The 27,351-nt window shown below is 46.6% G+C and overlaps 1 protein-coding gene across 5 annotated transcripts in view; it reads right to left on the bottom strand.

The window, feature by feature from the left end:
* The window catches only part of Flnb (filamin B), a 151,545-nt gene that overhangs the window by 13,085 nt on the left and 111,109 nt on the right, over positions 1-27,351 (bottom strand). For 2 of the 5 annotated variants that reach the window (XM_048356029.1, XM_048356032.1), the window contains exons 25-40: positions 27,096-27,263; positions 24,718-24,841; positions 23,671-23,827; positions 22,515-22,704; positions 19,129-19,376; positions 16,152-16,223; positions 15,374-15,476; positions 14,634-14,774; positions 11,971-12,099; positions 9,535-9,708; positions 7,636-7,794; positions 6,723-6,926; positions 5,687-5,839; positions 5,473-5,595; positions 2,480-2,746; positions 1,731-1,868 (exon numbers count right to left, since the gene is read on the bottom strand). In XM_048356029.1, the coding sequence (XP_048211986.1) occupies positions 1,731-1,868; positions 2,480-2,746; positions 5,473-5,595; positions 5,687-5,839; positions 6,723-6,926; positions 7,636-7,794; positions 9,535-9,708; positions 11,971-12,099; positions 14,634-14,774; positions 15,374-15,476; positions 16,152-16,223; positions 19,129-19,376; positions 22,515-22,704; positions 23,671-23,827; positions 24,718-24,841; positions 27,096-27,263 (2,550 nt within the window). Of the gene's footprint in view, positions 1-1,730; positions 1,869-2,479; positions 2,747-5,472; positions 5,596-5,686; positions 5,840-6,722; positions 6,927-7,635; positions 7,795-9,534; positions 9,709-11,970; positions 12,100-14,633; positions 14,775-15,373; positions 15,477-16,151; positions 16,224-19,128; positions 19,377-22,514; positions 22,705-23,670; positions 23,828-24,717; positions 24,845-25,594; positions 25,685-27,095; positions 27,264-27,351 lie in introns of all 5 variants that reach the window. The other 3 variants (XM_048356033.1, XM_048356030.1, XM_048356031.1) reach the window with 3 other exon arrangements.

Genomic DNA, 27,351 nt, shown 5'->3' with positions numbered 1-27,351 from the left:
CAAAGTTTAAAGCCAGCCCAAACAGACAGAGGCGGAAGACTTATCTCCAATCAACCAGCAAAAAGTTGAAACTGAAGCTGTGGTTCAGTGGGAGAGTACCAGCTGAGCTACTGAGTGAGATTCTGAGTTCAAGCCCCCCAGTACTAGTACCAAAAACAAAACAAAAAAAAAAACGAAAAGGGCCTACTGATTAGGACAGAAACATGACATTCTTAGCTGACCAATGGCAGGGATTCTTAACTGATTTCACAGGGTCCCCAAAGGGTACACACACACACACACACACACACACACGAAGAGGGCAAGGAAGAGACACACATCTTTTATTTTTCACTAATTTCATTTGAAACTTAACATTTCCTTTCTTTAAAAATAGCAATAAGGAATAATTGCTCTGGAGAAATCCCTGTGACTTTCCTCACCAGTTAAAAACAGTTATTTTCATACCTTTTGTTTTTTCTTGGATGTTCTGGGGTTTGAATTCAGTGGCCTTGTATTTGCTAGACAGGTACTCATTACTCAACTGATGTCTCTTGCTCTTACTTTTATACTATTTTCACTTTTATAGGTAGCATTTATACTCTGCTACTTGAACTTAAGATCGCCAGTATACTGTCACCAAATCTCATGATTTAATGTATTCATGTGAACCAGTGGCTCATGCCTGTACTCCTAGCTACTCAGGAGGGTGAGATGTGAGGATCATGGTTCTAAACCAGCCCCTCAGACAGGAAAGTCCATGAGACTCTTGCCTCCTTAAAACAAACAATCAAAACACCCAAACCAAAACCCAGAAAGTGGAGCTGTGGCTCATATGGTAGAGTGCCAGCCTTGAGTGAAAAAGAGAAAGGACAGAACATAGGCCCAGTACAGACTCAAATTTAAAAATGTTTTTAAAAAAGCATGCCAACATTGCTATTTTGCATATTTGGTAACTACAAATAACAATACTTTAACATAAGCCGTATACATGTATCTTAATACAATGGGCTTATTTTATAATCAGATGCATTGGATTTCTGTGTGTTCCAAAACACTGCCTGAAAATAGTCCTCATAGGTGTTACTATTAGATGCCAAGAGGGTTTTTGGCACAGAAAAAAGGTGAAGAATTCTGGCTCCAAGGAGCACAGATACTGAGTCTGCCCTCAGGACAACCAAACAGGCCACAGCCACGGGACGGGGGGGGGGGGGGGGGGGGTGGCTGGCCAGTGGACAGAAAAGCAACTCAATGGAAGGACACAGTATCCTCAGATCTGAGGGTTGCAGTTCCAAGCCAATCTGGGCAGGAAGATCTGTGAGACTCCTATCTCCAATTAATCACTGAAAAAGCCACAAGTGGAGATATGGTTCAAGTGGTAGAGCACTAGCCTTGAGCAAAAAAAAGCTAAAGAACAGCACCAGGGCCTTGAGTTCCAAGTCCTACATGTGCGTGCACATGCACACACACACACAACTAAAATAAATAAAAAGAAAAAAATAGTAAAGAGGTCAAAGACAAGAGATGATGATAAGAATAAGCAATTCCTGGCCCTTTAAGATCCAACTGTTTATTGCCATTGGTTTTCTAGAAGGTTCTTCCACATGCCCCCTCTCCCTACACATGCCTCAGCTACTTTAGCTAGCTTGTTGGATTTTTGTTCTTTGAACCCTGACAATTTCTAAACACAGAAAATGTCCTGACAATTTCTAAACACTGAAAATGTCCTCAATTGAGCCTTGAGTACATACCAGGTTCTTGGGCAATATAAGACACACCGCATGACCCGTTTTTATGGTCATCAAATGTAATCTCGGCCTTACTGGGACCCTCAACAGCAATGGAGAGGCCCCCAGCGCCTGCTTCCCTGGTCCAGATGCTGAACTCAGCTGAGAGCAAAGAAACACCCGGTTAGTAGTGAGCTCGCCCAGGAGAGGCCCTGCACCTCTTCTTGCCCAAGCCCTGCAATGCCAGGTTCAGACCCTTGCCAGCACTTTCTTCTTCCTTGAACCCCAAGCAGGACCCAAGCAAGAGCCATCACTGTGACTTCTTTAGCACCATAAGGTTACAAGTTCATGGGATTCTGGCACCTTTGGAACACACCCAGACCAAGCCAGAAGAGAAATCAGAATGCCCAGGTAATTCACCACAGACCTAACCACCAGCAGCCACCATGGCAAGGCACCCTTGCAAATTGGTTTTACAGCATTCTAGCACATTCTTTCAAGATGCTCTAGAAGCAGCCATTGCTCTGCTTTCCCTTAAGAGACTCAGATACACATTAATGAGTTACAGGCTCCAAGAACTCCCTCCCTGTAAGCTTGTTTAGCTTTGGGTAAGTGAGGATTCCCAAACTTAGCCACAGAAGTCACTGATGAGAAATGGCCCCTTGCCAATGCCAATGCCAAGTCTTTTCTGTAGAGCAGGGCAGAGGGATGCGGGTGCCCAGAGCACTAGACTCAGCTCCATCTTCTCCAGTGAGAACCTGCGGGACACTCACCAGGGACTCCTGCTTCTCCTCTCTCCAGGCCAGGGCCTCCTGCGCGTACCTTGTGGGCACCTCCTTCACCAAGGGGCCCCACAGTGAACTGAAAGGGGCTGCCTGTCACGTGCTGCCCACGGTACTTGACGCTGACTGTGTGAACGCCCATCTCCTGGGGCACGAATCGGACACAGTGTGAGTTCTTCCCCACGGGCACAATCTCTGCCTCAGTCACACGGCCAGAAGGGCTGGTGACGTGGGCAGACATGTCACTGCTGTTGATTTCTGAAAGGGAATGGGAGGTTGGGAGAAAACGGAAAGGTTAGGGCGGGGGCCTGAAGCAGGGCCCAGGACATGCAGGCCAAGCAGCCGAGGGTGAGGCGGATGCAGCTTGGTGGAGGTGGAGAGCTCGGGTTCCCTTCCCTTGGGGCAGGTGACAGTGTGGACAGGCAGGGTGTTTCAAGGCTGCCCAGTGCCGATGGCCTTCTGAAGGCTCTGACACTTCTCACCCCACTGAGAATTTCTATAGCCCTTCCTGATTGCAGCTGAACTGGCAGCCCAGAACTGGCGATTACAGCCTGTAACAAAACCCACAGTAGTCCAGGCATTTCCAGGACAAAGGTGACAAGGCCATCTGCCATGCTTAGACAGACTCTTCTGTCTAGGTATGCAAGGGTAGAAAGCACAAGAGTCTCTGTCCTGTATCATTCTGAGACTCAGGCGTTTCTTTCAGGCAACAAGATGCATTTCGTGACAAAGGCGAACACATGTCAGTCGCAATGGCAAAGGGGAAACCATGCATGAGCAAGACCACACTCTCAGAAAAGCAGTGCCTTGGGCCACCAGCACAGGAGCCCAGACCATGGCTATGCTACCAGCTGCTCGCATCATGCCAACAACTGTGCCTGTAGTGACCTGGAGAAGGCCTGGTGGCACTGGGCTTTGCCATCACCTAGAGCCTGTACGAAACTGCAGGCTGCAGCCCTACAGGGTCTGAACTGAGAAGCTCGAGACTGAGCCCTGAGGACAGAGAAAGGCAGAAATGGTTAAAGAGAGGTCACTCCATCCTGAGGACCAAATGTGTGTGTCCCTTCAAAATTCTTACGTTGAACACTAAGTCCCAGTGTGAAAGTTGTAAGAGATGGGGCATTAAGAGAACTCTTGGGCTTACACAACATTATGTAAGCAGTACCTCATGATGAGATTAGTGCCCTCAAAAGAGTATAGAGAGCTTGCTCCTTTCTGCTGTCCATGCAAACGTACAAGTTGCCATCTGCAGCCTGAAAGGGGGCATCACCAGAGCCGGATCATGCTGTCCCACCCAGGCCCCACCCCCACCCCGGCCTCCCCAACTGTGATACATAAGGGGCTATTGGTTGTTGCTCTGTTTATATTACTTTCTTATAGCAGCCCAAACTGACTGATACACGCCACATAGCCTGGCAAGCTAAGGACATCTGGGAGCTGGTGAGCTGTCCACCCTTCTAACTGATGACAGAGGTCCAGGTACAGAGTAAAGGGGAAATCTCTCCTAGAGTTATCTGAAGCCAAGTAACTAAAAAAGAGTAACCAAACAGTGGCAAGCCAGAAGAGGCTTAAGATAAAGGACACATGTAGACACTGCAAAGAAACAAGTAAACTGGACATTGGAAAAATGAATAACATGTCCACATTGTTACTAATCCCAAAAATGAAATTGAAAATGATGTTTAACATTTTCCCATCACATTGGCCAAAGGGAGAATGAAAAGTTGTGCCCAATGCTGGAGAGTAGGGACAAACAGGCATGGATGTTTCTGGAAGAGAGTCCCTCAGGCTGTAGTCACATCTGAAATGTACCAGTCAGCAACGTAGCTCCTGGACATCGGTGCTCCCTCCACCGTGGGGCAATGAACCTTTTGTCATCACACATGATCCAAACAGCTCTTTTAAGGTGATATTGCCTTGACTCTATAATAATGAGATTGTTACCACATCCACATGTGATTCCATGTTGATGGGTCTGCATAAAATCCCACCAGCAAAGCCAAGTACTGGAGGGCTCATATCTGTAATCCTAGCTTCTCTGAGGCTGAGGATCTTGGTTTGTAGCCAGTCCAGGTAGAAAAATCCATGAGACTCATCTCCAGTTAAGCAGCAAAAAGCTAGAAGTAGAGATATAGCTCAAATCGTAGAATGTCAGCCTTGAACAAAAAGTCAAGGGACAGTACCCAAGCTCTGAGTTCCAGCCGTAGAGCCAGCAAATTTTTAAAAAAAATCTATCTATCTATCTATCTATCTATCTATCTATCTATCTATCTATCTATCTGTCTGTCTGTCTGTCTGTCTGTCCATTATCTATATCTTCTAAGATAATAAAGCAAACAGATAACAGATAGTGTGGTGGGAGGCAGGAATACAGAAAATAGTGGCACCAAGGATCATTTAAGCTTCGACTTGTCAGTAGAATGCGTACAACTCTGGAGTATGTGCCAGCTGGAGGCAAAGCAACCTCAAAACTTTCACCAACAGTGAATTCTTTGTGGGAGGATCCCCTATAGGAAGAACCCGGGCCAAATTTCAGACAGACTGAGTGGCTTGTTCACTGCGGCCATGTGAAGAGCAATTCCTTGCCAAAGGGTTCCAAGTGGCCCACCCAGATTTGCAGCACAGCCCTTGTTCTAAGTTTAGGAACCAAAGAACTAAGTGGAAATGTTAGAAGGCCACTACCACCTCTTAAATATTTCCAGATAATAGCATGAACGGGGAAGGGTCTCTCAATGACATTCTTCTATTTCACAAATACACAATAGAAAATCCACAGGCAATCTATGTTCCCCCCCCCCCCACCCCATGTAACACAATAAAGCTACTTTCACTTAGCAGAAGAAAAAAAAAAGGCTTATTTTTTTTAATAGACCCCTGTGAGAATACACATCAAAGAAAATAATTGGAAATGAAACGGGGAGGTCAGCAGAGCTGACTTGGATAGCATGCTCTAGGCCCATTGCTCCCCAGCCCCCTGAACCTACCTGGGATTTTCAGATTCAGATCGCAGATGCTCCCAACCGTGGCCATAGATGGGGCCCGGCTGGTCCGTGTGATGCTCTCCTTGACTCTTCCCTCCCCACTAATCTTCACAGTAAAGGGGCTCCCTACAAGACCAACAAGGACCTGTGAGCAGCCATGGCCTGGTACAGACATAAACTCAAGCATCCCAGAAAGAGGGCAGAGGGGAACACATACCAGGCACGTGCTCATCGGCGAATTTGGTGGAGACAATGTAAACCCCCGGCACAGTGGGGAAGTAGGAGACCTTGCAGGTGCCGTCCTCCAGGTCCTCTGTCTGGATGTCCACCTTGCTGGGGCCTTCCACTGCCAAGGAGATGCCACCATAACCTGCAACACAGCGATCCCCACTGCTCTGGCACTGCTCTGTGATGGAGGAACTCCATCCACGAATGCAGAAGGGACATCTGACCTTGGGAATTCAAGATTTCCAGACAGCAGAAACAAAGGAGCCTACTTGTAGTCTGGGCAGAGAAGCAGGCAAAAGGCTCAGAGAAGTTCTGTAATGTAATAACCTACAGAACATGGCTTTGATAAGAAAGCTCTTCCCTTGAGGGCATCTGCTGGTGTCTCGTGGAGTGTTCCCTATGCAATCCACATGCCTTCAAGAGCAGCAAGCGCTGACTCAGGGGCCAAGCACCAGAGAAGCTGAATTTTTAAACAGCCTCCATCTGATGAGGGCCGGAAATCAGAGAGCTGAGCAACACGAGGAATCAACCAGAAACTTCCATCTATTGGGATCAGAAACTCTACTGCTCTCATTCCCAAAGTTCACCAATTTGGCCATCACTCAAGAAGGCAGAGCAGGTGGCATAGCTTTGGAAAGCCCAACTTAACTCAAATCATCTCAGTGAGGGACAGGAAGGGATGCTTCATCTCCCAGAAAGCACTTCTCAACTGAAGAAAATCTTGGCCAGCTGGCCTAACATTCTTTGGGAGACCTGGGAAGCTGAGACTAATGATGGCAATGTAGACAACAGAACAAGGGTCTGTGGGGTGTAGCCCCTGTGAGCTTTGGATTCTTCATCTATTAAAAAAAAATTACTCTCTTTATGGTCACAAGGCTTAAATGGTAATGCAGGTAGAAGGACCTAAAGCAGGAAGGATGCTCAGAGAGAAAGAGGAGTTGGTACAGGGGAAGATGCAACAGTCTGAGTGAAAAGAAGTCGGTTCCTATAGGCATTGGGCATTTGGCCTGGAGCCACCCACAGACCTGCATCCCTCGTGTCCACGATGAAGTCAGACATTTCAAAAGTGCGGCCTTCAGACAGGCCTCGGCCATAGACTTTGGCTCGGCGTGCATCACCAATCTCAGACTGAACCACCATAATAGACACGGGACTGTTGGCCACATGGTTGCCATTCTTCTTGATGCTGACCAAGTGTTCACCCACCTCCCGGGGGATGAAGGAGATGCCTGGATCAGAGCACAGATGGTTTGTAAGTGAGATGGCTTATAAGAGCAAGGAGACAACATAGGGGAAGGGGAAATAACAAACATACTCTCCAAAATGTGTGTGTGTGTGTGTGTGTGTGTGTGTGTGTGTGTGTGTGTGTGTGTGTGTGTTCTACTGAGGAGCTTGAACTCAGGGCCTGGGAGCTGTCCCTCAGTCTTTCTGCTTTAAGGTTAGTGCTCTACCACTTTGAACCATAGCCCCATCTTCCAGTTTTCTGGTGGTTAATTGGAGATAAGAGTATCATGGAGGGGCTGGGAATATAGCCTAGTGGCAAGAGTACTTGCCTTGTATACATAAAGCCCTAGGTTCAATTCCTCAGCACCACATATATAGAAAACAGCCAGAAGTGGCGCTGTGGCTCAAGTGGCAGAGTGCTAGCCTTGAGCAAAAAGAAGCCAGGGACAGTGCTCAGGCCCTGAGTCCAAGTCTCAGGACTGGCCCCCCAAAAAAAGAGTCTCATGGACTTTCCTGCCCAGGCTAACTTTGAACTATGATCTTCAGAGCTCATCCTCCTGAGTAGCTAGGATTACAGGCACGAGCCACCAGCCCAGGGCTTGTGCTTGGACTTTGATCACATATGTTTATCATATCATGCTTCAATGTGCCACCAATTTCTCCAAGGAAGGTCCTCAGGATCCAGCCTCCCATCATGCAGGTGCGCTAACTCACCAATGTGGTTGTTGGGTAACCGCTTCAGCAGGCAGGGCTCATCCCGCCCCGATGGGGCCTTGATGCTGGCAGTCAGTGTGCTGAGGTCTGTCTCGCTGATGTCCAGCAGGAAGTCAGCGGCGGAGCCCAGCTTCACCTGGGAGCAGCGTCTGCTGTCATCTGGGAAACAATCCCCAACATGGCCTCTGTTACATGTGGTTACCCCAGTTTCCCTGAGAGCTCTCATTCCAGACAAGAGTCAATAGTTCATCATTGGTAAGTGGTAAAATACGCCTCTGACAATGAGCAGACCAGACCAACAAAGAATGATCAGTACTTACATCTGGTTCAAGGCAAGGCTCGGAGCCCAGCAGCAACTAGAGATATGAGTTTTAACAGATGACTTTATGGTTTTTCTGTTTTGTTTCTTTGAGACAGGGTCTGCTATGTATAGCCCATGCTGGCCTCAGAGATCTTCTTGTCTCAGCTTTGGAATGCTGGGATCATATGCGCTACCCTATCAGCTTCATGGGGGGGGGGGGGGGTGGTTGTGTGTGTGTGTGTGTGTGTGTGTGTGTGTGTGTGTGTGTGTGTGTGTGTGTGGTTCTAGTGTATGAAGTCAGTGTCTGGGCACTGTTCCTGGGCTTTTCTTGCTCATTCTACCACTTAAGCCACAACTCTCTACTTTTTAGTGGTTATCTGAAGGTAAGTCTCATGGACTTTACTGCCCAAGCTGGCTTCAAACCATGATCCTCAGATCACAGCCTCCTGAGTGGCTAGGGTATAGGAGTGAGTCATGGTGCCTGGCTCATGAACCACTTTGTGTTTTGGGAGGGTGAGAGGGTACTGGGGACTAAAAACACCTTGTACTTTCTAGGAAAGTGCTTTGTTACTTAAGCCTTACTTCCCACCACTTTTGACTGGTTATTTTTGAGACAGGGTATCATTTTGTGCCCAGGCCACCTTAGGTACCAGTCCTCCCAAGCGAAGCTTCCCTGTGTTGCTGGGGACGAGGATGACAAGTGGCTACCGTTGTGCCAAGCCCTGTGCTTTCCCCATAGCTGTGATAACTGCAGCCACTGAGTGAGATGGAGCCTCATAAACTTTTAGGCCTGGGCTGGCCTCAAACAGCAATCTTCTAATTTCTGTCTCCCATAGCTAAGATTCCAGGCTTCAGCTACTATCCTAGCTCCTGGAGCACTTTTTTTTTTTTTCCTGGTCATGGGGCCTGAACTCTAGGCCTAGGCACTGTCCCAGAGCTCTTCAGCTCAAGGCTAGCACCTTACCACTTGAGCCACAGTGCCACTTCTGGTTTTCTGGTAGTTAATTGGAGCTAAGAGTCTCACGGAGTTTCGGTAAGAGTCTTGCAGAGTTTCCTGCCCCGGCTGGCTTGAACTGAGATCCTCAGATCTCAGCTTTCTGGGTAGCTAGGATTACAGTCGTGAGCCACTGGCGCCTGGCCTAGGGCACTATTTAAAGGACTCTTTGGCAGTAGTAAGCACCTCTCCACTTATGTCCACGCCCTTGATTTTCCAAGTAAGTGCTCAGCCCATTCAATTCAATGCTTGTGGTGGCTGCAGAGCAAAACCTCTCAGGGGCAGGAACCTCACTTGCTTTGTGCATCTTCCACATGATCTAATCCAGCAGGCAGAACCAGGGCTGGGAGTGGGAGCTTTGCCAATGGGAAGGCCTGTCTCTGATGCCCAGAATACCACCTGGGAATTTGGCTAAACTACTACCTCACCTTAAAAAAAAAAAAAAAACGAGTGGTTTTCCCAAGGGTTATCAATTAAGGGAGAAATTTAGCAAAGAACTCACACCCCAGTGCCTCCCTGAAGATGTAAACTCAATCAGGTGTCAGATAGACAGACACCTGACACCTATCCCACAAGGAAGCCCCAACAGGGCAGACAGCCCCACCTGTGATCTTGGCTGTGAAGGGGCTGCCAGGAATGTGCTTGTCATTGTACTTGACCAGAATGCTATAGTCGCCCGGCAGCGTGGGCAAATAGGTCACAGTGCATGTCCCGTCTTTGTTGTCAATGCAGCTGATCTCAGCCTTGGAAGGCCCTTCGATAGCCAGGTCCAGACCACCTGTGAGTGGGAACAGGGAGCAAGAGCAGTTAGGGAGAGTGTTTCTTCTTTCCAGAGATAACTTATCCAATGGCAGCCCCTGAAATAACAAATGACACACCCCATGGGAATCTCAGGAAAGGGGCCTAGGTGAGAGCAGAGCTGTCTACAGAAGGAGACACCGTACTGTCTGAATCGTTGCCCTCATGTAACTCTAGCTCTTCAGGACGTGGAACAGGAGAAGGATGCAGCCCTTCATGAATATCCCACACACAGAAGGGGCCAGAAACAGACCACCACTGCTGGGCCAACTCAATCTCATCACAGAAACCTCACTAGAACCGAAGGTCTAACTGGACATGGTGGTTTGTAGCGGTAATCCCAGCACTGAGACAAGAGGATTGGGAGTTGAAGGCCAGCCTAAGCTACAAAGCAAGAACTTGTGAAGTAGGAATAGGAGGAGTAGGAGAAGGAGAAAGGAAGAAGGAAGAAAAGGAAAGAGGAGGAGAGAAAGAGGAGGAAAATGGCTTGAAGCCAGCTAGGGCAGCAAAGTCCATGAGACTTTTTTTTTTTTTCCCATGAGACTCTTATCACCAATTAACCACCAGGAAGTGAGGCTGTGGCTCAAAGTGGTAGAGCACTAGCCTTGAGCAAAAAAGCTCAGGGATAGTGTCCAGGCCCTGAGTTCAAGCCCCACAATGAAGAAGGAGGAAGAGGAGAAAAAAAGGGAGGAGGAAGAGGAAGAAGGAGGAAGAGGAAGAGGAGGAAGTGGTGGTTCATGTCTGTAATCCTACTTTTTAAGAGAATGACATCCGGAGAATCAAAGGTCTAGGTTGTGAAACCTTTTCTCAACAAACAGCTGGGCATAGTGGTATAGATCTATCTTCTGAAATATGCCAGAGGCTGAAACCAGGAGGACTGTGGTTCCAGGCCAGCATGGGAGTCTTGTGAACTCACGAGACTATTTCAACAGAATAATAAGCTGGATGTCATCTCAGCTATGGAAGGAAGCAAGTGTAAAGCAGGAGGATCTCAGAGTAGGGCAAGGCTCAGAAAAATAAAGACCTCATCCCCCTCAAAATAACCAGTGTAAATAAAGCACTGGAGGGATGGCTCAGTGGTAGTGTACCTGCCTCGCATTGTACACTAGTAGTTCATATGAGGTCCTGTGGATTCATGTGAAAAAAGAAAAATAAAATTAAAAACATTCTAAGGCTGGGGATATGGCCTAGTGGCAAGAGTGCTTACCTTGTATACATGAGGCCCTGGGTTCGATTCCCCAGCACCACATATACAGAAAACAGCCAGAAGTGGCGCTGTGGCTCAAGTGGCAGAGTGCTAGCCTTGAGCAAGAAGAAGCCAGGGACAGTGCTCAGGCCCTGAGTCCAAGGACCAGGACTGGCCAAAATAAATAAATAAATAAATAAAAATAAAAATAAAAACATTCTAAACAAGGGTTGGGAATGTGGCTTAGTGGTAGAGTGCTTGCCTAGCATGCATGAAGCCCTGAATTAATTGAAAACAAAATACTTAAATGAAGACTGTTCAATGCCTTAGTACCACATAAACAGAAAAAGCCGGAAGTGGCACTGTGGCTGAAGTGGTAGAGCACTAGCCTTGAGCAAAAGAAGCTCAGGGACAGTGTCCAGGCCCTGAGTTCAAGCCCCAGGACCAGCAAAATAACAAAAAAAAATTATAAACTAAAGCACACTTAAATTCTCACCAAGTCACATAAAATATTTCATCATATAAACTTGACTTCATTCAAAATACAAGACTTGAAAATTTTCTGTTTTAGGGAAAAGACAGAACAGCTTTACAGAAGACAGACTTATTTTTTTCTTTTTTGCCAGTCCTGGGCCTTGGACTCAGGGCCTGAGCACTGTCCCTGGCTTCTTTTTGCTCAAGGCTAGCACTCTGCCACTTGAGCCACAGCGCCACTTCTGGCCGTTTTCTGTATGTGTGGTGCTGGGGAATCAAACCCAGGGCCTCATGTATACAAGGCAAACACTCTTGCCACTAGGCCATGTCCCCAGCCCCAGAAGACAGACTTATATGAGAAGAAAATATGACAAATACTTCTATGTAATAGATTGGGTTTTTTGTTTGTTTTTGAGTCTAATCTAGATATGGTGTAGAGAATGACCTTCAACTCATAGGCTCAAATGATCTTCCTGCCTCAGGAAGATTACAAGCTGCTGTGACTACAGGTACTCACAACCATACCCAGCAACACTTTTAACTCTGCTCTCCTAGGTCTCCCAAATGAAAGACACACAATACCTTCTCCTGCATCCTCAGTGACGATGGTGAAGGTGGCGGTTTTGTTGGCCACTCCATACACCAGGCCTGGACCATATGCAGAAACGCTGCCACTGTTGGGGTAGTTCACGTAGAACTGCAGGGGGCTCTCTACAGTTGCCAAAGACACAAACAAAACCGGGGCTCATTAAGTGGAGATGGAGTACCTGGGACCAGGTAGGACCTTAATGATCCTCTATCAGCAGGCAGGTTTGTCTCCTGAGCAGAGACAGAGACAGAGACAGAGACAAAAGGAGATGCCAGACACTTGTGACCCTACAAAACACCCAAGGGTTCTACTCAGTATCATTCCATCACTTGTCACCTGAGATAAAACAGTCCCCGAGGCTGCTCTGGGCTGGAGGCAGGGAGAATCCAACTCAACCTGGCTAGTAAGGAGTCAACAGCTGTGGACCAGTGGTCTACCATGACAGGGAAAGCATCTGAAAAGACCTTTTTGCCTGTGTCTCTCAAAACATAAGGTCTCCTGATCTTGAAAGTCCACCTTTAGGCATGATTCCCCAAGGCTCTCCACCCCCACACCCCCACTCCTGGCCTGAAGCAAAGACTTTAATTCCCACAATGTTTCTATGCACATCAAGGGAAAGGCCTCAGTGTCCCACACATGGATCATTAAAAAGGAGAGATCTCTGTGGGAACTGGAGAGATTCTTCATAATGTGTTGCATTAAAGAGAAAAAGCATTACTGCCATGATGCCATTCCTTTCCAAATAAACCAAAACAAAACAAGAAACAAAATTGTATGCATATTAGTAGGAACAGAGAAAAATATCTACAAGATGCATATTTAGGTTGGCAGTGGAAAAACCACATTAGCAGTTTTCTGTTCTCTATACATCCACGTACTGTTTTTGTTCGAAGCGAATATTATGTACACACATGAACAGAAGCTAAAGCAAATGCCAATCTCAGATAAGTATTTTTTTTTAACTTTTTTTTTTTTTGGCCAGTCCTGGGCCTTGGACTCAGGGCCTGAGCACTGTCCCTGGCTTCTTCCCGCTCAAGGCTAGCACTCTGCCACTTGAGCCACAGCGCCGCTTCTGGCCGTTTTCTGTATATGTGGTGCTGGGGAATCGAACCTAGGGCCTCGTGTATTCGAGGCAGGCACTCTTGCCACTAGGCTATATCCCCAGCCCTCAGATAAGTATTTGCAACTCCTATCACGAAGAACAATTGTGTCTAATATTTAAATTGAACTTAGTTACTGATAGGACAAAGGCTGATAATCAAATAGAAAAATTGGCCAAGGATGACAAACGTTCAGTTCACAGGTTAAAAAAAAAAAAAAGGCACAGCTCTTAAATATCTAGGAAATTGCTCAAGCTCATTCACAAGAGAAATGCAAATAAAGCAACACTGAGGTACTGGGTTTCTCAATCATCAGACTGGCAAAGACCCAACAATCTGACAGCAGATGCCACTGGAATGGCAGTGCCCTCCTCTGCTGCAGGGTTTGAGGATGGAACAGCCCCCCAGCAAGGGCAACATGGCAAGAACTGTCAAAGGAGTAGGTACCCACACTGTGGCACAGGAACACATTGAAAGTGCAACAAGAGGTTGAACATAAAAGACAAGGGAAGAAATGCAATGTCCCACGGGAAACTGTATGCAATGACTCACCCGTGGGAGTGGAAGTGGGAGTCGGGGGAGACTATGATGTATAGAGAGTCTCTTATGCAGACCTGCAAAGCATTCCTGGACAGCCTGGCTGTTATAAAGAGTCGGGATGAATGTGCAGAGTACAATAGTATATATAAAAGGGAGGTTAGTTTTAAAAATCTGTGTTTTTGCCCAGTGCTACTCAGCTACTTAGGTGGCTGAGGATCCTGATTCAAAGCCAGCCTGGGAAGACAAATCTAACAGATTCTTATCTCCACTTAGCCAGTGAAAAACTAGAAGTAGAGCTCTGGCTCAAGTGGTAGAAGTGGCCCGCCTTAAGTGGAAAAGCCAAGTGGAAGCATGAGGCCTTGCGTTCAAGCCTTAGTACTGGCACTAAACCAATAAAATTTCACTTGCATGTAGTCTGAAAATTAGTCTGAAATCAAACATCAGAAACTAACAACAGTCAAGCTCAAGGACATGGCTGGTGGTAGGTAGAAACAGGTAATATGTTACCTACCCAAGATATTAAATTAAAAAACACTTCAATAATTGGGAACAAAAGAGCAAGACTAAGACTGTGCTGGTTGCTGGCCAAGAAACATGAGGTGTGTGTCCTTGTCCAGTGGGAGCCATCCATCCTCTTCTCACACATCTTCTCCTTCTTGATCCGCCCACACCCCCACGCTCCCTACCCCGCAGGATTCTGCAGGCCAGGCTGGAAAGTCCCTCACTGTGCCTCTCATTTTTCTTCCAGCCTGACCTTTGGCCACACTCAGCACAGGGACAAAGACAAACAACCACAGGCCCAAGAGTCTGAACTGTTACCCAGGATGCTGAGCTGCATGATCTCCTTGGGAGCATGGCGGGAGTGGCCGGGGATCCCACTGGTTTGCTTTTGCAAGGATGCCAGCCCAGCATTCCCAAGCCTGCCACACAGAGAGCCCACTCCTGCACAGTGGCTGGCCAGAACCTCCACCAGCCCCTAGACGGGGGAGTCCTGCCGGGCTCTCAGCCTGACGTACCAGGGATATGGCTGCCCATGTACTTGATGTGCATCTCGTGGAGCCCCACCTCGGTGGGGGCATATCTGACGGTGACCGTCCCGTCCTTGTTGTCCACAATCTCAGGTGTGGCTGTCTTCCCAGAAGGCATGTGGACCTCTCCTGTGGAGCACAGGGACACAGGGTAAGAAGCCCATGAGTATCTTTCCGGGAGAAGCTCATAATCAGGGTTCCCAGAACTAAGAACACGCATGCTGCCTAAAACATCCATGTCCCACAGTGGGAACACACACACTTGTTTGCTCTTCCTCGTTCCATTTAGCTCCTATAAAATGCAACAGCCACCTCATAATAAAGGGTTTCTACAAGTGGCAAATTAGAAGTTCAAATGAAACTTGAGAAGACCAGCATCAACCCAAAGAGAAGCAGGCATTAAAAAGTGAGAGGAGAGAAAGTAACGGTACAACAGACTTCAGTGTCAAGGGCAAAGTGCATTTGGAAAGGGAGGTGGATAGAAGAAGCCAGGAAAAAAAAAAAAAGAGTAACAGGAACTACTAATCAAAAGGTGTCTAAGAATCACAGGCTCTCAAGATACAAATGAACCCCTCCTTAGAGAAACACATTCTGATACCTTGGCGTTTCAAGCAAGAAGCAGGGGCATGAAGACAAACCCTGCCCAGGGCCAGGATTTGGTGAAGCCCCGGACACCATTCTGGGTCACTACAACAAGGGAGATGAAAATGGTTTTCACCATGGCTTACCTGTGATTTCTCCTTTCCTGACAGCAAAGGGAATGACCAAGTCGAAAGGCTTAAATCCCAGCCCGTTCATGTCACTCACTGGGACATAGGCCTCCTCAGTCACCTAGAAACAGGAAGCAGTGGTCAGTGGGGAGAGCAGACAACACTGAGGGCTTGTGCAGTTACAGGGACGGTGCTGCTGGGAATTCTGCAAGCCAGTGAAGCCGGGATGTGGGGGGGATGGGCTGTAGCTAACTGGCCCTGGGCCCAAAGCAAAGCCTGAAGAAAAGAAGTCCCACTGACGAATGCTAGCCATCACCTGGCAATCTGCTTGTAAAATTCCCAGCAGCACCCGTGGGAAAATGGGGGAGTGAGAGACAGCAATGTCTGAGTCCCAAGAGGCTCCACCTGGAAAGGTTTAGTTGCTTGTGGCCTGGAAAAGAAGGTGCATTTTAAGTGGCAGAGAGTAGCAGCAGTGGCCTTGCCCCTGGACATAATCCTAAGTGTGCACGAGGCAGCAGGAGGCCTGTGGACAGCAGTCCATCTTGCTCTTTACATATGGAGACACACTGCACCAAGCGTGATCAGACATGATGGCTGGTGATTCATGGAGCGTGGATGGTGACGCAAAGGTGAATCTTACAGAAAAAGCGGAATCATGGCGATGGGGGGACACACCAATGGCCAAAACACCCAGAGGGCTTAAGCAAACCTCACAAGCAGGTGACAGCTTTTCTGAAATGAAAGGCTGAATAAACACAGAAATGCAAGAGGTGGGGGAAAAACCCAAAAGATGTACCCAGGGCTTGAATCCAGGGGAACATGCATTTACCGGTGCCTCCTCCATGGCTGTCACTTCCCCATCGGTGGCCTGGTCGGTGGCAAATGGTGATTAGTTGGGAGTCACATTGGAGGGATATTACTACTTAACAGAGTATAAATCTGAGAGTATAAATCCTCCCCCACTGCTTCTTGGACATTCTTACTACTCTCATGGAGGGCAGCTGCTCTCCTGTCATTAATGTCAAGTGCACATGTCCTTTGAACCACAACTCCATTTCCAGTGAGCAGGTCTGGGCTGGCAGGAGATAGGAATCACAAAGGACCCATCTGTGGTCATGAAAGACTAAAGTGACCAGCTGCCCACCTGTGAGAGGCCAGCTCTAATAAGTCACGGTAGGCCTGTGGGGGTGAAGGGCCTCCTAGCAGCCCTTCTGAAGAGATGCCAATGTCTCATGGCTTCATATGCAAGGCTATCTACGGCTTATTGAGGGAAGGAAGCAAGCTGTAAAGCAACGTATATGTTAGGACCCCAGTGTATGTCAGCAGAGAAAAGCTGACAGCAGTCACCTCTGTAGCTCAGAGTCAGGAAAAGAAGTGGCTGTTCTAATAAACTCATTAAAATTTCTTTTAACCAGTTGGGGTCATGACCCAAATGGCAGAGTGCTTGTCTTGTATGGGTTCACTCACTCTAGCACAGAAAACAAGTCTAGCACAAAAAACAAACTCCATGCTCCTGATTCAACTGACCTAAGAGGGAGGACTCATCTATCACCACCCCTCTTCAATATAACAAAAAACAAGAAATAGGGATAGAAGGTGGGCAATCATGTAAAGAGGCCATGGGGCACAGCTTAGCCCTCGGGGTGGGCTATGGTTTCTGTAGTGACCCTGCTGTTCCACTTAAGACAGCCCTAACCTCAGATTCTAGCTCTTACAAGGGCTGGGCTATGGTCATGGATCAAAGGCTTTCTAGTGGCAAGGTAGTTAAGCTGCTCACCCATGATGCCCCATCCCATGTGTGTGACATACCTAACTAGCCAGCCTACAGTCTTCTTGATCCTTTTTTTTTACCTACCACAGTGTTTAGGTATAGCACATTTATGAGGTACATTTGCCGTGTCTGCTCAGGAGCTGGGGACATTTATTCTTGAGAGTTTGGATCCCTGCTGAGCTGCTAAAATGGTCCCTAATATTCTCACCCTGATTTTTTCAGCATCTGGGCTCTCTCATCCCCAGCCCAGTGAACCAGCAGAACTAGGACATCCATGATAGAAGATAGTTGTCTAAATCTAGACAGTGAGAAGAACCCCAGGATAAAATAACAAGATTCTGAAAACTAAGGCTGGGCTGTGAGTTCAAAACTCAGCACTGCACCCTTCTCCCCACAAAACAATCTTTAAAGCTACAACCGGGACCCTTCTCTCCTCTATAAACAGGACATTAACTTTCTTGCTGCCCTGTTTTCTCCCCGGAGAAGAGAAACACTCCCAAATGGACAACATCCAAAGCTGACATGTGTTTACATTCTTGAGATACAAAAGAGCCTGCAGATCTCTGGCATGATGTTTATAGATAAACAAATGTCAAGGAGAGGGGGGGGGGAAAGCTACAACAGATTATAGACTGTTTGGAAGAAAGTCCTTGAGCTTCTGTTTGGAAGGGCTTTGTGCCCTTTTCCATTGATGGACAATGTGAAATAATTAAAAAGTATTTTGTTGCCTGTGGGTTGGGCCAGACTAGCATGGACTAAGAAACTCACGGTCAAGGATGGCTGCCCCTTTGCATCAAAGGACATAGTGAAGAAGCCGGCAAGGCACCTGGTGTCTGTCTAGACCAAGCATGCCTCATTTGTAATGAGCCTAACTGGGCTTGATTCTGAAGGTTACGTGAGGTTAATTCTCCTCTGGTTCTAACCCTCCTCCTACTGGAAGAACCTTAAAAATCATAGCAAGATCTAAAAGCCACCCAGAGTGGAAAATTAAAGACTGGTTATTCAGTAGCCTAGATATCCATGCGATGGTTTCCTTCTATTCCAGATTTTCCAGCTTCAAAAGAGAAGGCACTTCCCATCCCATGTAAAATCGGAGTCTTTCCCAAATGTGGCTGGAGGTATTTTGAGTCCTAAAATACCAGAGTCAGGCCTGAAGACAAGGGAGCATCAGGACCGTCCTTCCTCCAGCTCTGGGGACAAAGAAGAGGAGAAGACAGAAGACAGAGTAAAAACTGTCTAATTCCCTTTGCTACAGGGTGTTGGGCATCGGTAATCCTAGCTTTTCAGAAGGCTGAGATCTCTGAGGATTGAAGTTGTAAGCCAGTCCTGGCAGGAAAGTCCATGAGATTCCTATCTCCAGTAATCACTAGAAAACTGGAAGTGGAGCTGTGGCTCAAAGTGGTAGAGCACCAGCCTTGAGCAAAAAAGCTCAGTCCAACAGGAGGATTCTACTGTTGAGGTTACATTTAAAGTTCTAGGTGAATCTCCTTTGGTATATGCTATGTGGTTACCGTATATGATTTTGGTACATGGGTATTGTATATATGCCTACCTGATCTAGGGAAGGGAAAGAAAAACGAGGGTATAAGATATCACAAGAAATGCACTCACTGCCTTATTATGTAACTGTACCCCTTTTGCACAACACCTTGTCAACAAAATTTAATTAATTAAAAAAAAAGCTCAGTCCAAGTCTTACAACTGACCAATAAAAGAGTAAAAGTGTATTTTTTTTTTTTTTTTGCAAAATGTCTCTTTTTGAATTGAGGATAGGCCAAGAAATTTCCCAAGTCCCTGAGTTTGATCAATACTTTGGTGGACAAGAGATTCCCCACAAACCCTTAAGGCTAAAAGGTTTCTGTGTTCCTGGAGATCACACCAAGGGCCCTTCAAGGTCATGTCTGTGTGCAACGATGTCCCAGTCAGTACTTAACATATGGCTGGCTATACATGTACTTGCTAACAACAACAGACTTTGTTGTTGAGAAGAGAGTTTGCTTACCATGACAGTAAAGGGGCTGTTGGGAATATCCACGCCTCCGAAGCGCACATAGATCACATACGTGCCTGGCTTGGCAGCTGTATAGAAAATGTCATAGGTGCCATCCTCATTTTCGATGACATCAGCCTCAGCCTCGGTCCCGTCTGGGGTCAGAATCGTGCAGGTCACTTTCCCCTTCCCAGCAGTCTTGGCGTCTACCACAAAGCCCACTTCTTCACCAGTTTTTACAATAGGGGCGATGCCAGGACCTGGAGAAGAGTTCAAGGGAGAAGGGAAGCATCGGCCATGGGTAGACATTTTCCCAGAGACCAAAAAAGAGATCACATTCATGTGTGCTGTGTGTCTACAAATATTAGATGCTGGTGTCAGATAGGTGAATACCCCATCAACCACTGGCAGGCGGTACTGATCCAGCAAAAGTGTCTGCAAGCTCAGCATGCTTCTCAGCTTCAAGTGAATGTCAGCTCTGAGTGTCTGCATCTAGTGATAAGAGGATGAAGGGCAACTCATCAGCGTAGCATACTGGGCATTTTTTTAAGGGCCAGCTACCCATAAGGGGCAGCAATCAGAATCCCTTCTTCAAATGCTCATAGTCAAGCAGAGTGGATGGAGGTGGGCCAGCACCATGACTGACGGCTCTACCTGACACAGAAACAAGAGGAGCTACTATGTTACAGAAAAACCCATCTTCTGTTTTTCCAGAAGTATCCTGCTGCCCATCTATTCCAAGGTTCTAAGAATTTCTATCTCAGGGTGGCTGAGCATTGGGGCATACACTCCTGTAATCACAAGTACTATGGAGGCAGAGATGGGAAGATCACAACTTGAGAACAGTCTAAGGGCAATCTAGTGGGATCCCATCTCAAAAACTAAGGCAAAACTAAACAAAAACTAAACTAAAGCCAGATGCCAGTGGCTCATTCCTGTTGTCATCCTAGCTCCTTAGGAAACTAAGATTTGAAGGTCAAAGTTCAAAGCCATCCTGTGCAGGGAAGTCCATGAGATTCTTATTTCCAATTAACCACCAAAAAGCTGGACGTGAAACTGTTTCTCAAGGTTGGTAGAGTGCCAGCCTTGAGTGAAAAGTAATGGACAGTATACAGGTCCTAAGTTTAGGCCCCAATACCTACCAATACGCGCGCATGTGCGCACGCACACAGAAGAAGATAGAAATTTAAAAATCTCAAGTAAAAAAGGGTGATGTGGCTCAAGTGGTAGAATGCTTGCCTAGCAAATACAAGGCCCTGTGTCGAAATCCCATTAGTGCCAAAAACAGTAGAAAAATGAAAATGATTTTTTTTTGCCAGTCCTGGGGCTTGAACTCAGGGCCTGAGCACTGTCCCTGGCTTCTTTTTACTCAAGGCTAGGACTCTACCACTTGAGCCACAGCACTACTTCCGGCTTTTCTATATATGTAGTGCTGAGGAATCGAACTCAGGGCCTCATGTATACGAGGCGAGCACTTTACCACTAGGCCATATTCCAAGCCAGAAAAAGAATTTCTTTCTTTGAGTTATCATACTGGCAAAGCTTCCTGAAAAGAAGAAAAATGCCTCAACCCCAAAGCACATGAGTTCTAGGACAGGGGGCGTTGCAATCTCTTCCTGAATAACAGCCAGACCCTAGCTTCTCTGACTTGTGACCTCCTTTACCTAGGATCTACACTGAATCAGAAGGTACAGAGAAGTAAGCAGGAACCAGCATTGGCCCAGATTGTAAGAACAATGGGAAAACAGGAAGGGCTAAGAATGTTGTTCACACTGTGAGGAGATGAAAAGACAAGCAATTTTGTGCAAGGCCTTGGCTGATAAAGCAAAAGGTGCAGTCAGTCACCAGACACTACCAGGTCAGTATGTTACCAGGGGAGGAAGCAAGAAGGGGGCCTGGCTCATATCTTGGGTCAGCAAGCACCTGCGGGTTGTCAGATCACTACCCAGTCCACAGGAGGGGAGGTGGTCCAGCTAGTGTTTCAAAATGTCTCAAGTATTTGCCATGGACGAGACAAAAATGGCCAACATAAGCAGCTCCCAAACCTTGTGCTGAAAGCCAATAGATTCCTTTCATTGAGGATGGCATGAAAGGATGAAGCCATCCCATTTAGTTTCCTTATTTTACAAGAAGCCAATCTGTTTCTTTCAGAGACAGGGATTTACATTTTCAAATTGGCTTGAGCAGCCAACAACTGATCTGCAGGAGTTGTCCTTAGAAATAGAAAGGCTAGCTGGGCACTGGTGGCTCACGCCTGCAATAATAGTTACTCAGAAGGCTAAGATCTGAGGATCAAGGTTCAAAGCCAGCCCAGTAAAGTTTGTGAGACTCTTATCTCCAATTAGCCACCAGAAAACCAGAAATGGTGCTGTGGCTCAAAGTGGTAGAGAGCAAGCCTTGATCTGAGCTCACAACTGACAAAAAAAAAAGTTTTTTAATACAAATCAATGAAAGGCCAGCAGCAGACATGTCTGAGAAACTGAATGAATGCTGAGGCTCAAATATTGGTGAGCTCTTGAGAGGAAACCCCCAAATCCTTTAATGTGTGTCTCCAATGCTGACCTGAAATTCTCTTAAATGAGTCCTGATTAAGTGAGACACCTAGTGTCTCATGGGAATCTCCATCAAACCTGGGACCTCAACAAATGTACCCACTTCAAAAGTAATAAAATAGTCCTCAAGTACCTAGTCCCACACTCAGCACTTTTCTAGCCTGACCGCGTCTAATCTTGCAATAACCCTGTCAAAAGTCTATGGTTTTTGGAAGAGCTTCTGAAATTTGAGTGTTGCTTAAAAAAAAAAAAGAAAAGAAAAACAAAACAAGCAAACAAACAAAAAGAAACCCTAAGGTCACAGTTCAAAGCCAGCCCAAGCAGAAAAGTTTGTGAGAATCTTATTTCTAATAAACTACTCAGAAAAAAAAAAAAGCTAGAAGGAACACTGTGGCTCAAATGGTAGAGCACTAGCCTTGAGCATAACAGAGGTCCAGACCCTGAGTTCAAGCCCTAGGACTGGCCCCCAAAAACAACAGAAGAGAAGAGAAAGACCCAATCTAAGTTTGTATGACTGAGCCTCATTAAAACAGAACTGAGCCAGGTGCTGGTGGCTCAAGCTTGTAATCCTAACTACTCAGGAGTCTGAGAATCACAGTTCAAAGCCAGATTTGAATGCCAATAAAGACTGCTATCTCTGCTTAACCAGCAAAAAGCTAGCAGTGGAGCTATGGTTCAAGTGACAGAGTGCTAGCCTTGAGCAAAAGAGCACAGGGACAGCACCCAGGTCCTGAATTTAAGCCCCACAATGGACAAACAAACCAAAAAAGGAGAACTTGCCCAGATCACAAAGACATTACAAGGGACAGATGGACACTCCTGACCTTGCTGTTACCCTGCACTCACCTGTGGCCAAGCACTTGCTGGCATCGCCTGTCTGTGTGGCCCGGATGCGGTAAGGGGAAAATGGGATGTTGTCTCCGCCATAAGTGACCCCAATCATGTAGCGCCCAGTCTTGTCAGGGATGTAAGTGACTGCATATGTGCCATCTTTATTGTCGTGGACCATGGCTCTTTTGGGTTTTCCCTCTTGGTCCTGTGGATCACAGAGAAATGCTATATAGAGGATGCTGTGGTCAATGTGCAAGAAATAGCTGTGGAAAACTTGATTTAAGTGATGGCCCAGTATGATCTTGCTTTGTCTTGTAGGGAGAGGAGAGGGTCACTGATCATACCAAGATGGTCTGTTAAATGAATAACATGTTGTGGGGCTCTAAACACACTGAGAATGTAGAGTAAGGGGCAGAAGCTCAGCTCACAACCTGCGACAGCTGGTCTCCCGTTTTCCTATACCAGCAAGAACCTTATTCTTAGCCAGGTGCCCCTGTTGCCAGAATACAGGGCTCCACATTCCAGCTTTGTTGCCATCTAGGAGTCATGTAACTTGAGATTGACTTTGGTCAAATAAGATAGTGGTGGAAGGCTCTAAGACTGTAGTGGAGGAAGTGCTCATAGGACTGTATAACTGGTTACGCTGAGAGGATCTTTTGTTCTCCCATCTGCCTTTCTTTCTCTTTCTGACCTGCCATCTAGATTTGATGGCCGGAGCATTGGCAGGCTCACAGTCCATGAGGACGTTAAGGGCAGAGTCATACACGGCTAAAGTGCCAGACAGATGGAGTTTTCTTCCTTGGTGAGCCACAGAGCACCTAGTGGCTTACCTCTGGACGTTTTCACCAATAGAGGATAATCCCATGTGTTTGGTATATAGCAGTGCTCAGTGCCAAGTGGCCCAATGGGGGATTTAAACATTAAAAAATAAAAACATAGAAAAAGATGTAATAACAAAATACATGAGATCCACCACAAAGTGGCACCTTGAGACACAACCTAAAGCCTTTCGGGTGAGCATATTTCTTTTCTCACAGATACTAAGTGAAATGCTAACAAACACTTGTAACAGGCTGGAACCGGTTATTATTAAGCTCCTTATTCTTATTCCTGGCCTGGAAATCAGGTCTTACTAATAAGGTTTGAATCCAGTAAAGAACACGAGAGTTACCGTTATCTGGACAGCAAGCAAGCCTTCCCCAGCGTCTTTGGCATCAATTGCAAACTCCACAGGCAAGCTGGCAGGCACCCCATAGGAACTGAGGCCAGGGCCACTGGCAGTCACCTTGCTGGCATCATATGTGGGCAGGACCTTGACCTTAAAGGGGCTTGATGGACACATATGCACCCAGGTGAGTAATGATACCAATCAACCCAGCTCTTACAGAGACTGGGACCAAATGCAGGATTTTTCAGCAGAGCAGACAGCACGCTTCATGCAAGGGAGATAATTCTCATAGAAATACAGAATGATCACATCACACAACACACAGTATATCCCACAGGACAAAAAGAGCTTCAGGAAAAGGGATCTCATGTTCGTTAAACTCATTTAACCCACTTGCGCTGGTAAGATAATGGTCACCAAAATGGAAAGAACGTGAGTTTAGTTTTAATGTTTTATCACATCACACTCTAAATTCATTCCTATTCTGTAGTCTGTATGTTCTGTGGTACATGATTTTTAAATTAAAATTTTCTACATACCTAGAGGGTATATGTATATAAATATCCATACAAAATGAGCACGTTAAGGGTATGGGTAACACTTTTCGATCAACGGGGATATGGTTTTAAAAAAACAAACTTTGGAGGTGCTTCAGAGGTGAAGAGTTTATGCGACATATTGTTAACAGGTAATAAGGCTTCTATCCAACACCTTTTGAGAAATCTTTGTTCAACTATAATCTCAAGGTAAAGTAAACAGAAGGTGACTTGAAGGGTCACTAAAAGTAAATCTCTAGAAAATACATTCTCTAACTTCTTAATTTCCGCTCTCCTCCCCGCTCCCCCCATCCTCTTCAGCTCAAACACAGATGAAAGGAGACAATAAATAGAGTAAGCAGAAATCCAAGGCCCAGGAAGTATTTGCTGATTGGGTGAATGAATGGTGGGGTGGGAGGAAGAAGCAGCCACCAGAAAAGAGTGATGCTTGCATTTCTATAGGCAGTGGGCTTCAGGCTGGTTTGGACCCATTCCTCAGGGGTGAGGTGCTTACCTCCGAGGGATCTCTTCATCAGCATATTTAACAGAGATCATGTAAGGCCCCTCCTGAGATGGGGTGTAAGTCACGGTGTGTGTGCCATCGCCATTGTCCACCACATTCACTGGCTCCACCAGGCCTGAGGACAGAGATGAGAGGTTTTGAGTAGCTGCTTGGTCTCCCTCCCCTTCACTCCACCCTTGGCTGAGTTTGAAAAGGGATCACAACCATCCCTGAAAGCTATTGGTTTTCACTGATGAGTAACACAAGGAAAGCAGGCCATAATCATAGGCCTAAGAAATCACAGGATCCACAATTCATGGTTGCAGAAATGACCCCAAGAGACACCTTTAGCTTTTTGTTGGCTAAAGTACACTCAGTCTGCCCTAGGGTATAATTAAGGAGACTGCCCGTGCTTGCTGCTTGAGGGTGTATAGTAAGGATGCCGCTGCATACACCCTGTAAACTCTTCAAGCTGGTTAGGCATGCTTGGGATGTGGCAATTTTACTCTGTAGCTGAAAAAAGCCTGAACAGCAAAGATTAACCAATGCGCTGGCCAGTGAAGGTAGCCACAGTTGGGCAAAGACCACCAAGGTGCCAACATGCCAGGGTATAGGTAGAGGGCAAGGGAGGATCCCCATCTCCAGGAGTGAGGGGACCCTCAACAGGATGCCAGAAGGGGTGAGGGATTATGGGGAAGCACAATCAAGGCACGCACTGTGTTGATCAGATCCCAGATTCCTGTTCTGAACATAATTGTCAGGGATGGGTAAACAGGAGGGTAGGTAAATCAAGCATGGCAGCAGAGACAACTGAGTTTGGAGGAGAAGCCAGCAAGAAGCATTCAGGTTACATAATTTAGAGCAGCAGCCAATAGGAAATCCGAATCTGTCTCCATAAAGTCACCCCTTGGGTCATCTTTAAAGAACTCTGCCATGGCTTTCGAGGGGCTGTACCATGACTGGGATTCCATCTCATCAGCTAAAATTAAAGCACTGTTACTGAAAAGTCCTCCATAATAGATAAAGGTCAAAAGCCAAGTAAAGGGGCAAGAGAGCTTGTCTCCCATACATGAAGCCCTAGGTTCGATTCCCCAGTACCACGTATACGGAAAATGGCCAGAAGGGGCACTGTGGCTCAAGTGGCAGAGTGCTAGCCTTGAGCAAAAAAAGAAGCCAGGGACAGTGCTCAGTCCCTCAGTCCAAGGCCCAGGACAGGCAAAAAAAAAAAAAAAAAAAAAAAAAAAAGCCAAGTAAAGCTTTCACACACATGAATGTACACACACATGCATACACAACATGCATAACACACAAGCACGTGCGCACACACACACATACACACACACACACACACACACATCTTTGATGCTCAGAAACTTCACAGAATGAGATTCCAGCCCCATGACCTCATGTTACCCAAACCACTTCTGCTCTGAGCTTCAAAGGGCATAACCTCATGCTGAACCCCATTAAGGACATTAAGGAGAAGGCTCCTCTTTAAAGGAGGAAGCCTCTATTTGTCATTTCTGGAAGCCAAAAACACATTGGGGGAGGGAAGGGAGAAGTTCAGATTACTTAAGAAACTAGGCACAGTGTGCCTCCACTGGGAAGAAAGGCACATCTTAAATGCTGGAAAAAATGTGGTTGAGTACCCAAAAAGGCAAGTCTCCACAAACTTCAGAGCTCTGTCCCCGAATGGCCTGCTTGCCACAGTAAACCTGAATTTCAGGGAGCCAAAAGGGTAAACTGACCGCCCATAACCCATTTCCCAAGAGACCTTTTCTCTTCAGGGAGTTGAAACAATGACAAAGTCATATACCTGGTATTTCCAAGATTTTGGTCGGTTCCCAGGAAAAGGGATGCCATGTACCCAGGCATGGCAAAGAGAGTCAATACTTCCAAACCCCAGAACCCACACACAGCCAGACTCTCTTGACCTCCCCAACTCACTAGGTAAACAAGCAGCCAAACCAGCATCACATGTGAGAGCCCCCCCCCCCACATGTTCAACCAGCTACTTAAAAAGAGCAAAAACTGGGCTGGGAAGGTGGCTTAGCGTAGAATGCTGTGGCTCAAGTGGTAGAGTGCTAATGTTGAGCAAAAGAAGTTCAGAGACTGTGCCTTGAGTTCAAGGCCCAGGGGAAAAAAAAGGAGTAAAAATTTCAAAAGAAATTTAGAGCCATATTATTAAAAGAGGGGAGAGACAGGCTTCTAGAGAAATGACAGGCCTCCCCCCTTCAAACGGTTATCCTCTACTGGTTACCTAGACCATAGAGCAACAAAATAATTTAAGAAATTTAAGATCATGGTTGAACTCCAAAGTAAAGCCCCAGTTTGGGGTCATAGCCCAGGGTGGGTGGGTGTTGGAAGAGAGACAGGGTGCACATACTCACCTCGTGGGCCCAGGACCCTCACTTCCAGTGGGGCCAGGCCAGCCTTGCTACTATCCACTGTGAAGGACTGAGGGACACAGGCTCGGACGCCAGCGCCCAGCCCTGGGCCAGCGATTTTGACCTTGCTAGGGTCCACGACATCTTTCACAGGAACCCTGAAGGGACTGCCTGGAAAAGAAGTCAAGAGATTTTGAGAACATTGCAATTGCTGCAACCCTGTGCCTACCTAGAATTCTATTCTTCTTTTCTTTTTCTT

This window comes from Perognathus longimembris, chromosome 10 (assembly GCF_023159225.1).
Source record: "Perognathus longimembris pacificus isolate PPM17 chromosome 10, ASM2315922v1, whole genome shotgun sequence".
Classification (NCBI taxonomy): domain Eukaryota; kingdom Metazoa; phylum Chordata; class Mammalia; order Rodentia; family Heteromyidae; genus Perognathus; species Perognathus longimembris.
Note: the sequence above shows the minus strand (reverse complement) of the source record. Positions and strands in the feature narration are given on the sequence as shown.